Consider the following 11,725-nt stretch of genomic DNA (forward strand, 5'->3'; position numbering starts at 1 on the left):
CTCGAAATTGAATCTTTCATATTGGATTAGTTAATAAGCTCTCGACTATTAGCAAATCTGTACCGAAAACAACATTGTGAAAGTTGAAACAAAATATTGTCTTGTTATTTACCGATCTACACCCATCCTTAATAGTCTAAGATGGTGTCAACCTTTCATACAAATTTTGAGCCCTATAAAAAGCACTTGTGGAAAGTTACCCTCGAAATTGAACCTCTCATCTTGGAATGTGAGGGGAGTATTTGGGAATAGAATACAAATAGTTTTTAGAGTAGTCATCCCACATCTAAACCTTGATTTGGTTCTCTTGCAAAAAATCAAAATAACTAACCTTTATTTTTGAACTTGACAAACATTTGTTGCAATGTAGAATACACACCAACAAGCCATGATGAACGTAGAGACAATGTAGTGTGACACCTCAGTTATATCTTAATGTTAATAAAATATATGTAATGTTCTCAAGTAGGGATTTAAGTGATATTATAAAAAATTAAACAGTGCAGCAGCATAAAATTAAAAACATGCATCAAACGGCCATAAAAACACTATATATCTAGAACTGTTGAGCCATATATTATAAAATCTGAGAGCATAGGTACAATATAAATGAATTAGTGCACCTGGGCCTGTCTCAAGGACAAGGTGGGCCAAACCCAGGCGATGTAATTACTGAGATGATGGTTGTTCAATTGCTGCACCACTTTGCATTGCATTGTCATAGTGAAACTATTGATCCTCTCACTTCGACCTGCTGGAAGGTGCCCAAAAACCACCCAGAAAATTATGTCCTTTCAGCCTTAGACTCCTTAGATGAAACCCAGAAAAACCTAGAAGGGAATTTCATTGATTATGATTTTGGATTTTCGGCCCCCTTGAAGCCCCTCTCTAGCCACTGTTGCCAAATTCAATTTGCAGGAAAGAGCCTGCAAATCCACCTAAAAAATCCCCTCAAATGCTGGTTTCTCCTATGATAAATGATTCATTTCTCCCCGTATGATCCCTTTGCTCAGATCATTGTTCTCCTAAGCCCCACGAATTTGCTGCTAGAGGCCACTGCACAGCCCCTCTGCCCCAAAATGCGTGTTGTTGTAATCACTGACTGGCTGGCTGAAAAAATCAGAGAAAATGTCTTCAGCCCACTACCTTTCCTGCTCCTATAACTCCCAGCAAGCTACCTTTTCTGCATGTTTCTGGCTACCCAGAAAGTAGACAGTCTCCTACTCTGCGTGGTTGGATGGGCTGTTTTTCCATGCTAGAACTCCTGCAATATCTATGGAATAGCCTCCCTAAGGCGGGCACGGATAGTCCCCCAACGTAGAGGTTGAATCTTTCCTACGGAAGACTTGTGGATAAACAGCTGGTAGACTCGCTAAGCAACAGAGTGTGCAAAGGTAAGTTCGTTTGTCAAATGATCAGAATGCTGCAAAATGAGAGCTCCTTCCTCTTTTATCACTTTGGGCCTCCTTAGCCTCTTGTGGGCCCATCCTTCCACTAGTTTGATTTCCCTCCAAGATATCCCTTGGAAAATTTGAATTATTCATGTGGGTGGCCCCCACATTCCACTAGCTACTAGAAATAATGTCGAATTTCCTATAGTTCCTAAGTTATGTGTGTGGGATCCTCCTCTTAAGTAAAAAATGATGTCAAAAGTATGTCGCTGCAACCTATGACTAATACATTGGAGAAGGGACATGACAACCCTCCCCTCCCAAATGTTTCTCGCACTAAAGCAACCTCAAAGTCGGGTGCTCCAGTATCTGCTCACCCTTCCAGTGGAATCATCACCGAAAGTTTTTTCCATTATGCTAAGAACTCCGTGATGGTTATGTTCCTTAGTCTGCTCTCCCTGCTCTCCAGAATGGCATTTGCTTCCAACACCAAATGGCCCTCATCATCTAATGGGAGTAGATCAACCGCTGCGGTCACCGGTTGTCCCAGCACCTTCAAGCATGAGACATGAAATACGTTATGGATTCTACTCCTCAGAGGCATATTTAGCTCATAAGCCACCTATCCAACCCGCCTAGTCACTTGGTAGGGCCCATAGAAGTGTAGTTGTAGCTACTTGGCCCCCTTATGTTTCAGCGTAGGTTGTTTGTAAGGCTGCAACTAGAGGTACACTAAGTCCCCCTCCTCAAAGTGCCTCTCTAACCTATGCCGATCTGCATACATTTTTTGATGATTCTTGGTTGTCACTAGATTATCCTTGAGAGCTTTGAGGATATCTTGGCTCCCTTGGACCCAGTATTTAGCATTTCAGGCCTAGTTGTCTCCAAAATTAACATCAGCAAAAGTCAAAGCGTCATAACCATAGAGGGCACGGAAAGGATTCATAGCAATAGACATGTGGTGTGTGGTGTTGTGGCAGAACTCGCCCAAGTGCAACCACCAAATCCATGTCCTCTACTAACTTGTCACTTTGTTTCTTAGGTACCTCTCCAACCACTAGTTGACGCTCTCCGTCTGGTCGTCTGGCCATCTATCATAGGGTGATAACTGGTGCTAGGAGTGAGTTCTGTCCCAACCAACTTGAAGAGCTCCTGCCAAAGGCCACCAATAAATCTATTGTTTCTGTCGCTCACAATGTTCTTGGATAGTCCATGTAGTCTGAAAGGCTCCCAAAAGAACAAATAGGTAACTTGGGCAGCCGTGTATCTAGTGGGGATGGTGAAGAAGTGGGCAAATTTGATCAGCTTTTCGACCACCACATATATGCAAGCCTTTCCCTATACAGTGGGGAGCCCGGTGATGAAACCCATCGAGATACTTTCCCATTTCCCCTTTGGAATGGGAAGTGGTTGTAATAGCCCTGTAGGGTGAGTCAGCTCCCCCTTATTTCGTTGGCAGGCCTCACACTCACTTACGTGCTGTAGCACGTCCTCCTTGAGGCCTTTCGACATGAAACTCTCCCCAACAATAATGTAAGTCTTTCGGAACCCCTGGTTTATGGACAATGGTGAATCATGAGATGCCTGAAGTACCCTCTCCCTCAACTGAGAGTTCAACACCAAGTAAATGTACCCCTTGTAATAGATGACCTCATCCATCACATGGTAACGCTCATCTGCATGTGTGCCCTCTAGCATCTCGCAGGCTTTCCTGACCTTGGAGTACTCTACCAATAGTTCAGCCTTGCAATCTGGGTAGATGCTCAGAAGAGATAACCCAACTAGTCTACTGGATAGGTCATCAATCAACACATTGTGCTTCCCTCGCACATACTCAATATCAAAGTCATAGGCCTTCACCTTGCTAACCCATATTTGCTTCCTATCATTAAGGCCATATTGCCCCATGAAATGTCGAAGAATGTTGTGATGAGTCTTCACTCGTAATTGGTTTCCCACCAAGTACTGGTGGAATTTGGCCAATGCATGCATAATGGACAGCATGTCCTTGTCATATATGGAATATGACAGCTTATGTGGTAGGAGCTTTCGACTCTCGAAAGTTATGGGGTGCCCCTCTTGTGACAATATGGCTCCAACTCCTACCCCTGATGCATCACACTTCACCGTGACTGTAAAAATTTTATTACTGTGACAATTGATTTATTTTGCCTACTTATTTTCCAATAATCTATTTACAAAACAGAAACAAATATCATGCACAAGTATCAAACACATTAATGCAGATATTTTTAGACAATTGTCCCCAGAAAAAACCCAATGTGAGAAAACCGGTGCAGCAGAGGAGGATTTTTATTAATCAAATTTTGTCGAGTACAACTAGGGTGCCAAACTAGCTCACCCAATAGAGTTAAATCCTATGGCACCTCTCCTAGGCTCAGAGTTTGTCCAACTATCCTCTGTGCAGCTCCTAGACCCTTTGTGTCAGCCTCTACCTCTCTGCATCAACCACGTAGGCCCTCCAGTTCCTACGTAGTCTAGTTGCCTCTACACAACTCCCTCTGGCTCTGTGTCTACCTTCATGAACTCCGCGTTGGTGTTTTGGTACTAACCCTGCCTCTCTGTTACGTACCCGCTACCTCTTGCTGCAATCTAGTCTTCTAGTTTGAATTTCTCAGCAAGCCCCACTCTAGAAATCAAACTGACTAGTCTCCCTTAGTGTGTCTCCAACTAACCCTCAAGCCTTCTCTTATACTTTTCTTGTTGATGAATCAACACCCAATATTAAGTCCCTAATCAATGACTAAGATTAAAATATACTTGATATTCGTCTCTTAGAAGCTTCTCATCGTTATCTTTATTAATACCCATTAATATTTTTATTTTCCTAAGTTTAGACTTAGGAACTCATTAAAAATGTTAATTATTTTAACAACTCTTCATCCAGATGGAATTTTCCAAAATGATTTTTGGGTCTTGGAGATCTCATGTGCTTTATTCTCTCCACCAACTTTTATGGCTAGAGCACATCTGATGCTACCCCAAATCAAGAGTGAATGGCTGAGAAAAATCCGGGAGTGTGAAAATAGGGCTTCTCATCACCTCCATGAGGCGATCGAAGGCGGCCTGTGCTTCCTCAATCCATGCGAAGGCCCCTTTCTTGGTCAAGTCAGTCAAAGGTGTTGCAAGCTATGAGAACCCTTTGACAAACTTCCTGTACTAAGTGTAAACGCCCAAGAATCCTCTCAGCGTAGTCATGTCTCAGGGTACTATCCAATCCGGGATGGCCTGATATTCTCCTCATGAACCTTCAATCCATCTACTCCAATGATATGCTCGAGATAAAGCATCTTTTTCAATCCAAACTCGCACTTGGAGAGCTTGGCATAAAAATTCTGCTCCTCCAGAATGCACAGTACCTCCTCCAAGTGTTGGAGGTGCTCCTCCCATGTTCGGCTATAGATCAGGATATCATAAAAAAATACTAGAATGAACCTCCTATGCTACCCCCAAAAGGTATGGCTCATGCAAGACTTAAATGTGGCGGGAGCATTGGTAAGCCCAAATGGCATGACTAGAAACTCAAACTACCCATAGTGGCACCGGAATGCTGTCTTTGGGATGTCTTGATCTCGAACTCTGATTTGGTGGTACCACGAACACAAAACAATCTTAGAGAAGTACTTGGCTCCTCTAAGCTCATTGATTATCTCATCAATGTGTGGAATGGGGTACCGATTCTTGAGGGTCTTCCTGTTAAGGGATTTCTAGTCGATACACATCCTGAGGGTCCCATCCTTCTTCTTCACCAACACTATGACATAAGCGAAAGGACTGGAACTAGGCCTGATGTGACCCAAAGCAAGCAGCTCCTCAATATCTTTCTCTAACTCGTCCTTATAGGCTTTGGGGTGCCTGTAAGGAGTAGTGATGACTGCCTGTATACATGGCTCCAACTCAATGGTGTGCTCAAACCCTCTATCTGGTGGCTGCCCTGGTGGAATGTCCCCAAACATTACTGCATACCTGTCCAATAGAGCCTGTATGTCTATTGGTGGTGACTGTGCCTATCCCCCAACCTTTGAGATACTCAACTCGATTGCCCATGCAATGTCCCCATGTCGAAGATCCACCTCCATGCTATGGGCCAAAACTGTCTAAGGCGGATAAGACTACATGCCTCTTAAGACCACCAGTTTTCCATCTGGCCCCATGAACTCCATCTCAGGTTTCCTCGAATCTGTCATGACTCACCCAGGGGAATAAAACACCTGGACACCCATCACCGCGTTGGTGTCTAGCACATTGACCAGAAAGAAGTGGCTTGTCATCGAGTAGTTTCCCATAACTACTGTCAAGGAGGGCATGTATCTGGTGCACTAGATTGTACGGTTACCTGGCACTAAGATGGAGAACCCATTAAACTCTGTTGTGGTGAGGCCTCTCCTCTGGACCAGTTGTGCATCTATGAAGTTATGGGTATCCCCAGCATCCACAAGTACCGACACCCTCTGTCCTTGTACTGTGCCTCTGATCCCGAGTGTCAAAAACTTAGGAATCCCACATAGAGAAGCAAGGACTCCCCCTGATGAGGCAATATATGCCCCTCCCTGTGGAGTTGGTGGTGGTGGTGGCTCTCTGTCCCCCGAACTCTCTCCATCTATCCCACCACAATCCTGCTCCACCTCATCCTCTTGGTCACTATCAGAAAAGACCTCAATGTAATGTACTCTACCTATAGGCACCTATGGCCTAGTGCCCATGGCTCTCTACATGTGAAGCATAGCTTCCTCCTTTGGAGGTCCTTCCGTGTCTCCTCATATAGTTTCCCCCTCCCCTGTGTGGTCCTCGGTGGTGGGGGTCTAGTCTCATGCCATTGATGGACCAATGAGAAAAGTATAAGAAGAGGCTTGATGGTTAGTTGGAGAACACACCAGAGTGAACAATCATTATTTTGCTAGAGTGGGGTTGCTAAGCAAAGTTGAATCAGTGATCAGTAGTGAAGGGCAGTGAGTACGAGGCACAGAAGCAGGGACAATGCTGGGAGAACAGCACAGAAGCAGAGAGAGTGAGAGCATCATTCAGTCCAGGCTACCCAGAGCCCAGCAGAGGAAATGTAGAGCCCAGAGAGACTGCTTCATCCATGAAGAGGGTAAAGGGAGTGACACAAAGGCTCCCCGAGGCTGCGCAGTGCCTCAGAGAGCTGATGCAGAGGGTCCTGGGGTTGACACAGAGGCTAGAATGGGTCAGGGCTGAGCTTCAATTATGCTAGAGAGGGTTTCATGCGACAGGTTTTCTGAATACCTGTTTCCAGATATAGAGTTATTGCTTCCATGTATTTTTCTCTATCGGGTGAGTCGGTTAGGCACCCAGTTGTGCTCAAATAGACTACATAATAATATAACGCTTAAAATAGTTGCACCGGTTTTCCTGCATTGGGTTTTTCCGGGGACATTGGTCCAAAATAACAGTGTCACTTGTGTGCTTTTCTTTCAGTTGGTGATCTATAGATGTTGTGACTGTATTTTTTTTATTTTGGTATTTAATGTATTAAATAAATTGTTTGTTTTTTAAACAAGTAGAAGAAATAAACCAGCAGAATACAGATTAATTTTCTAACGGATAAACTTAGAAAATTCAACACAACATGATCAATCGAGTCTTTGAAATGTATGTAACCATCACTGCTAATCACTGGAACTCTGATATATAGGCCTCAAGACTACCAGTATGTCTCAGATGTGCCAACACCCTAAAGTGAAACTTTGGATCCTTCCGATCAAACCTCTCAACCAACCTCTTAGTGAACTCAGTATAGGAAGTAATGTGTATGTGTCCAAGAGTGATCAAGCCATGGTACCACCACTCCTACACATCTTCCTCCAAATGTGGGGTGGTAGATCAGATAGCATCAGTCTCTCACATGGGTTTCAAATGGAGATAAGAGTCCAACTCTTGGACCCACACTCTAGCTAAGCTCTTGGTTGACCCGTCAAAGTATGGAAGTGTGCCCTTCCCTGCTACCTTCTACACCTCTTGGTTCAACTGTACTCCTCTATGAGATGTTCCAGCTCCAGTCTTGTGTCTCACCTTGAGTTGTATAAACTCCCCAAAAGACATAACAAGCTAAATCGCAGGGTCTAACCCATCATAGAGATGTTACAAGTCCGATCTTGCATCTCACCTTGAGTTGTATAAACTCCACAAAAGACATAACACTCTAAATCGCGGGGTCTAATCCATCATACTCCTTGACCCTCATCTTGACAGAGTGCATAAAAAATGCAACAGGATTTGGTTCCCTCTCTCTTTGGCTTATCCATGTATTATGGCATAGTGGGATGGCTAACCTGGTCGTGTGTAGGAGTATGAAATTGCTAGAATGTACGCTCATAGGTGTGATAGCTCCCACCTCCTATTCTAGAACCTCCATCACCATTGTTCTCATGCTCAAGATGGTTCTGCACTTGTAGGCCCATCATTTATTGCTTCTTATCCATCATTAACTGACCCTGTCTCAACATCTGTTGATTCACCCTCAACAACTCCATAACCTTGTTTTGTCCTCCTTGGCTTGGTTGTTTGTTTCCTCTATTTCCATATCAACCCTCCATATGTTCTTAGGCATTGTCAAGCTCTATATTAAAGAAATGGTCAGGTTCTTCTCCTCTTCCGCTTTTTCTTCCTCTACCTCTGACTCTAGTATAATAGACCATTCCACCAAAAGTTCTAGACATCAACTGCTTTTGTACCCACAAATGGCCAAGAACGTGCTCTAATACCGCTGTAATTTCCTAAACTAGGAAATAAAATTAATATAAAATACATTTGTTAACCTACAACAAGGAAATTTGAACATGTAAGCACAAATTTACACGAGAAAATATAAATTAGTGAGCCATGAAATAACAACCATAAGTTTGAGCCATTTTATTGATTTTTCAAGTTGCAAAATGAGTACAATGGAGTGAAATGATAGAACCTTGGCTTGCTAATGCAATCATGCAACACCCAGGTGAAGATCTACGCAAAAATCCAACTGAAATGGATCAATTTGTACAAACTCGCTACCCAGAGAATTTCTACTGCTGCTGGAGGCAAACTGTATAATGACTCCTCAAAACCGCTCCAACATTTCTGAAAAAAGTAGGAGAAGGCTCCTCACACCCAATCCAAAAAAATTGAGAAATCATTTGGGCTAATTCTAGTAGACCAGGAACACCCAAATTTGTATGAAATTCCCAGTAAATGGGTTTTGCATCCCACCAAGGGTATTTGCTACAAATTAGCTCTAATTTCCTCCCTCAGTTGTTGGAATTTCCTTTGCAAAATTCCTACTGGAATGAAATTTTAGCTTAACTATTGCACAAAATATCAACTTTAATCTCTACATTGTATATGGCCTAGAAAAATCCTTATGCATGGACTAGTGATAGAAATTTGTCCATCCTGATAGCAATGTTCTCAGCCTCTTAAAATTTGGAAATTCGTCCTCCACAATAGAAATTTCCTGCAAATTCTCAACCCCGGAATCCACCTAATACCTACTCTCCAAAATACCACAAATTCCAGCATTGCATCCTATTGGAACTCCCACAAGTTGAAATATTTCTACAAATTGGCCATCCAAATACCAAACTTCACCCACAAATTCCCTTCTAGAGTGATAATCAAAGTTCACTGAAGAAGAGCTGGAATTCTTGCTTGGAAATTCCTTGTGCTAAACAACACTGGTTGACTTGGCTAAGTAGCTCAAGTAAACTCACAAGTTCTGAAAATGAAATGTCATGAGATGCCAAAATGAGGCACTTCCCTTGCTTTTATAATTGTTGCTCACCCTTACCTTGTGGGATACACCAATTCAACCCCCTTTCTCATACTCTCTCCCTTGTGGTTCAAATTTCCTAGGGAGTTCGATTTCCCTTTTCTCGAGTGACCCTCACAACTTAATTCCACTTTAATTTTTCCTTTTTTTCCTAATTTGAGCCTTCCTTTTTCCCCAAAAATTAAATTAAGCCTCCACAACCCACTATTCCTAAGTTTTTATGCCAAAATTATTTATTAATCACTAAAATTGCATAATTGAGTATTTCCCTTTGAAAATTTTTAACTGGGGACATGACATGATAAAATCTCGATAGTTAAGAAATCCATACATGAAACATTGTCGTGAAAGTTCTGAAACAAGGTTGTGAAAGTCCTAACAAAATATTGTCTTGTTATTGACTGATCTACAACCATCCTTAATAGTTTGAGATGGTGTCAAGATTTCAAACAAATTTTGAGTCCAGTAATAAGGAGTATCTGGGCATATAATACAACACATAGAATACAAATAATGGTTAGGGTAGTCATTCCACATCTACACCTTGATTTGTTTCTTTTACAAGAAATTTGAATAACTAACTTTTATTTTTGAACTCGACAAACATTTGTTGAAATGTAAAATACACCCACAAGCCACGATGAAGATGAAGATAGTGTGGTGTGACACTTAATTTATCACTTTGTATTAATAGAAGATATGATACAATGGCAAGATATTGTTATTAATAATGTTTATAGGTCGAGTTTGAGGATTTTGTTTGATAATGCTTATTTTCATATTCCAGAGAGAGATTTAGGATGTAAAAATCTAGATTGTTTTGTGTCTTCAATGGCCTTGTTGGATCACAAAATTAATATCTTTTAGATTGTCAGTTTGTCTTCTTTCATCTTGTTGCCAACAAAATCTAGTAGGCCTTGGAGAGGGGTACCGTCCAAGGATAAAACTAGGCCAAGTGACAACAATGGGGTGATGGCCCACTGTCACCATTAAGGATTTTGTTTGGTAATTCTTATTTTCATATGCCAGAGAGAGATTTAGGTTGTTTTGTCTCTTCAATGGCCTTGTTGGATCACAAAATTAACATCTTTTAGATTTTCAGTTTGTCTTCTTTCATCTTGTTGCCACAAAATCTAGGAGGCCTTGGAGAGGGGTACCCTACAAGGATAAAACTAGGCCAAGTGACAACAATGGGGTGATGGCCCACTATCACCATTGAGGATTTTGTTTGATAATGCTTATTTTCATATGCCAGAGAGAGATTTAGAATGTAAAATCGAGATTTTTTCATCTCTTCAATGGCCCTTTTGGATCACAAAATTAACATCTTTTAGATTGTCAGTTTGTCTTCTTTCATTTTGTTGCCACAAAATCTAGTAGGCCTTGGAGAGAGGTACCCTACAAGGATAAACTAGGCCAAGTGACAACAAGGGGGTGATGGCCCACTGTCACCATAGCCAAAACCCTCTGCTCTTTACAGATTTTCACCAATGCAAGGAGTTTCGGTTGAGTGTTGGAAAAACCCAGGGAAAAGATGGAAGGAAGGGGTTTCCAATATTGATTTTCAATGAAACAAAGGTGCATGAAACTCTTAAACAAGCCAAGTGTCTAAGTTGAAGCAACACAAACTAGGGTTTTACCTTAGGGCTACCAATTGGGAAAATAAATTTATGGATAAGTTCGAAGTAGATGCCCACCAAAAGGAGACATGTTGTGGCAAATACCTTCCTCCTGATGTTTAGGCTCTCCAATCCCCAAAATGTTCCTTGCCTAGGGATTCACACTAAGCCTTAGTTCATGAGCTTATCTTTGAAGATGATGAAATTTGAGAGAGAATAATTTATGGATTAAGAAAGAGTTTGATTGCCAACAAAGTAGATGAGTCCCTTACCCCTTGGGAGAATGGAGTCTATGATTTGATAGAACAACCAATAAGTTTCTAAGGAGGCTGAGATTTTGATGCCCTACTAGCAAAATTTCAAGCAATTATCAATGCACAGGATAATGAATTTTTGATGGAGAGCTAACAAAAGCTCACCAATAGGATATTCATTCACATGTTATGTACGAGAAATGCATGCAATAGATCATCTAGATAAATTTCAATATATCTTTAGCAAATTAGGGCATAATTAGCATAATCTAGAATCAACATTATTCCATACATTAGACATGTAGAAAATAGATATTCAACAATTAGGTTCACTTACAAGATAACATGCAAAGATTCCATCCATTGATCCAAAGAAGAGCTCCAAAGATAAGACAAATCAGCTCCAACTGTCAAAATGCATTCATAGATCCCAAGTTCTCCACAAGAAAGAAGGCTAAATTCAACTAGAGAGTTGAAAATATGAAGTTGTGTGATGATAATTTTGAATAAATGTTCTCTCCCTATATTTATATGAGGAATCACAAGATCTATTTTAGCCTAAAGCCCCCTAAAATCATAAAATAATGTGCAATAACAAGTTAGGTCACAAGCTGACCTAATAGCCATTGATAAAACATAACAAATCTCTGACATGTGTGAGCCATATGAGAAATA

General features: G+C 41.4%; 1 protein-coding gene across 1 annotated transcript; it reads right to left on the reverse strand.

Annotated features, from left to right (window-relative positions):
- Window positions 1-1,803: 1,803 nt before the first annotated feature.
- LOC149205207 (uncharacterized) lies at window positions 1,804-3,299 on the reverse strand. Its single transcript, XM_089397344.1, has 2 exons — window positions 2,868-3,299; window positions 1,804-1,944 (listed from the first exon to the last, which is right to left on the reverse strand). Exons 1-2 carry the CDS (start codon window positions 3,297-3,299, stop codon window positions 1,804-1,806), a joined length of 573 nt encoding a protein of 190 aa, XP_089253470.1.
- Window positions 3,300-11,725: the final 8,426 nt, after the last annotated feature.

Source organism: Pinus tabuliformis, chromosome 1_2 (genome assembly GCF_031772625.1).
Source record: "Pinus tabuliformis cultivar Carrire ecotype Pingquan chromosome 1_2, CPIR1, whole genome shotgun sequence".
Classification (NCBI taxonomy): domain Eukaryota; kingdom Viridiplantae; phylum Streptophyta; class Pinopsida; order Pinales; family Pinaceae; genus Pinus; species Pinus tabuliformis.

Coding starts and splice junctions, on each gene's coding strand:
- LOC149205207 (XM_089397344.1), bottom strand. CDS start 3,299: ATGGGGCAATATGGCCTTAATGATAGGAAGCAAATATGGGTTAGCAAG. Junction 1,945..2,867: donor AGGAGGACGTGCTACAGCAC/GTAAGTGAGTGT, acceptor TCATGCTTGAAG/GTGCTGGGACAACCGGTGAC.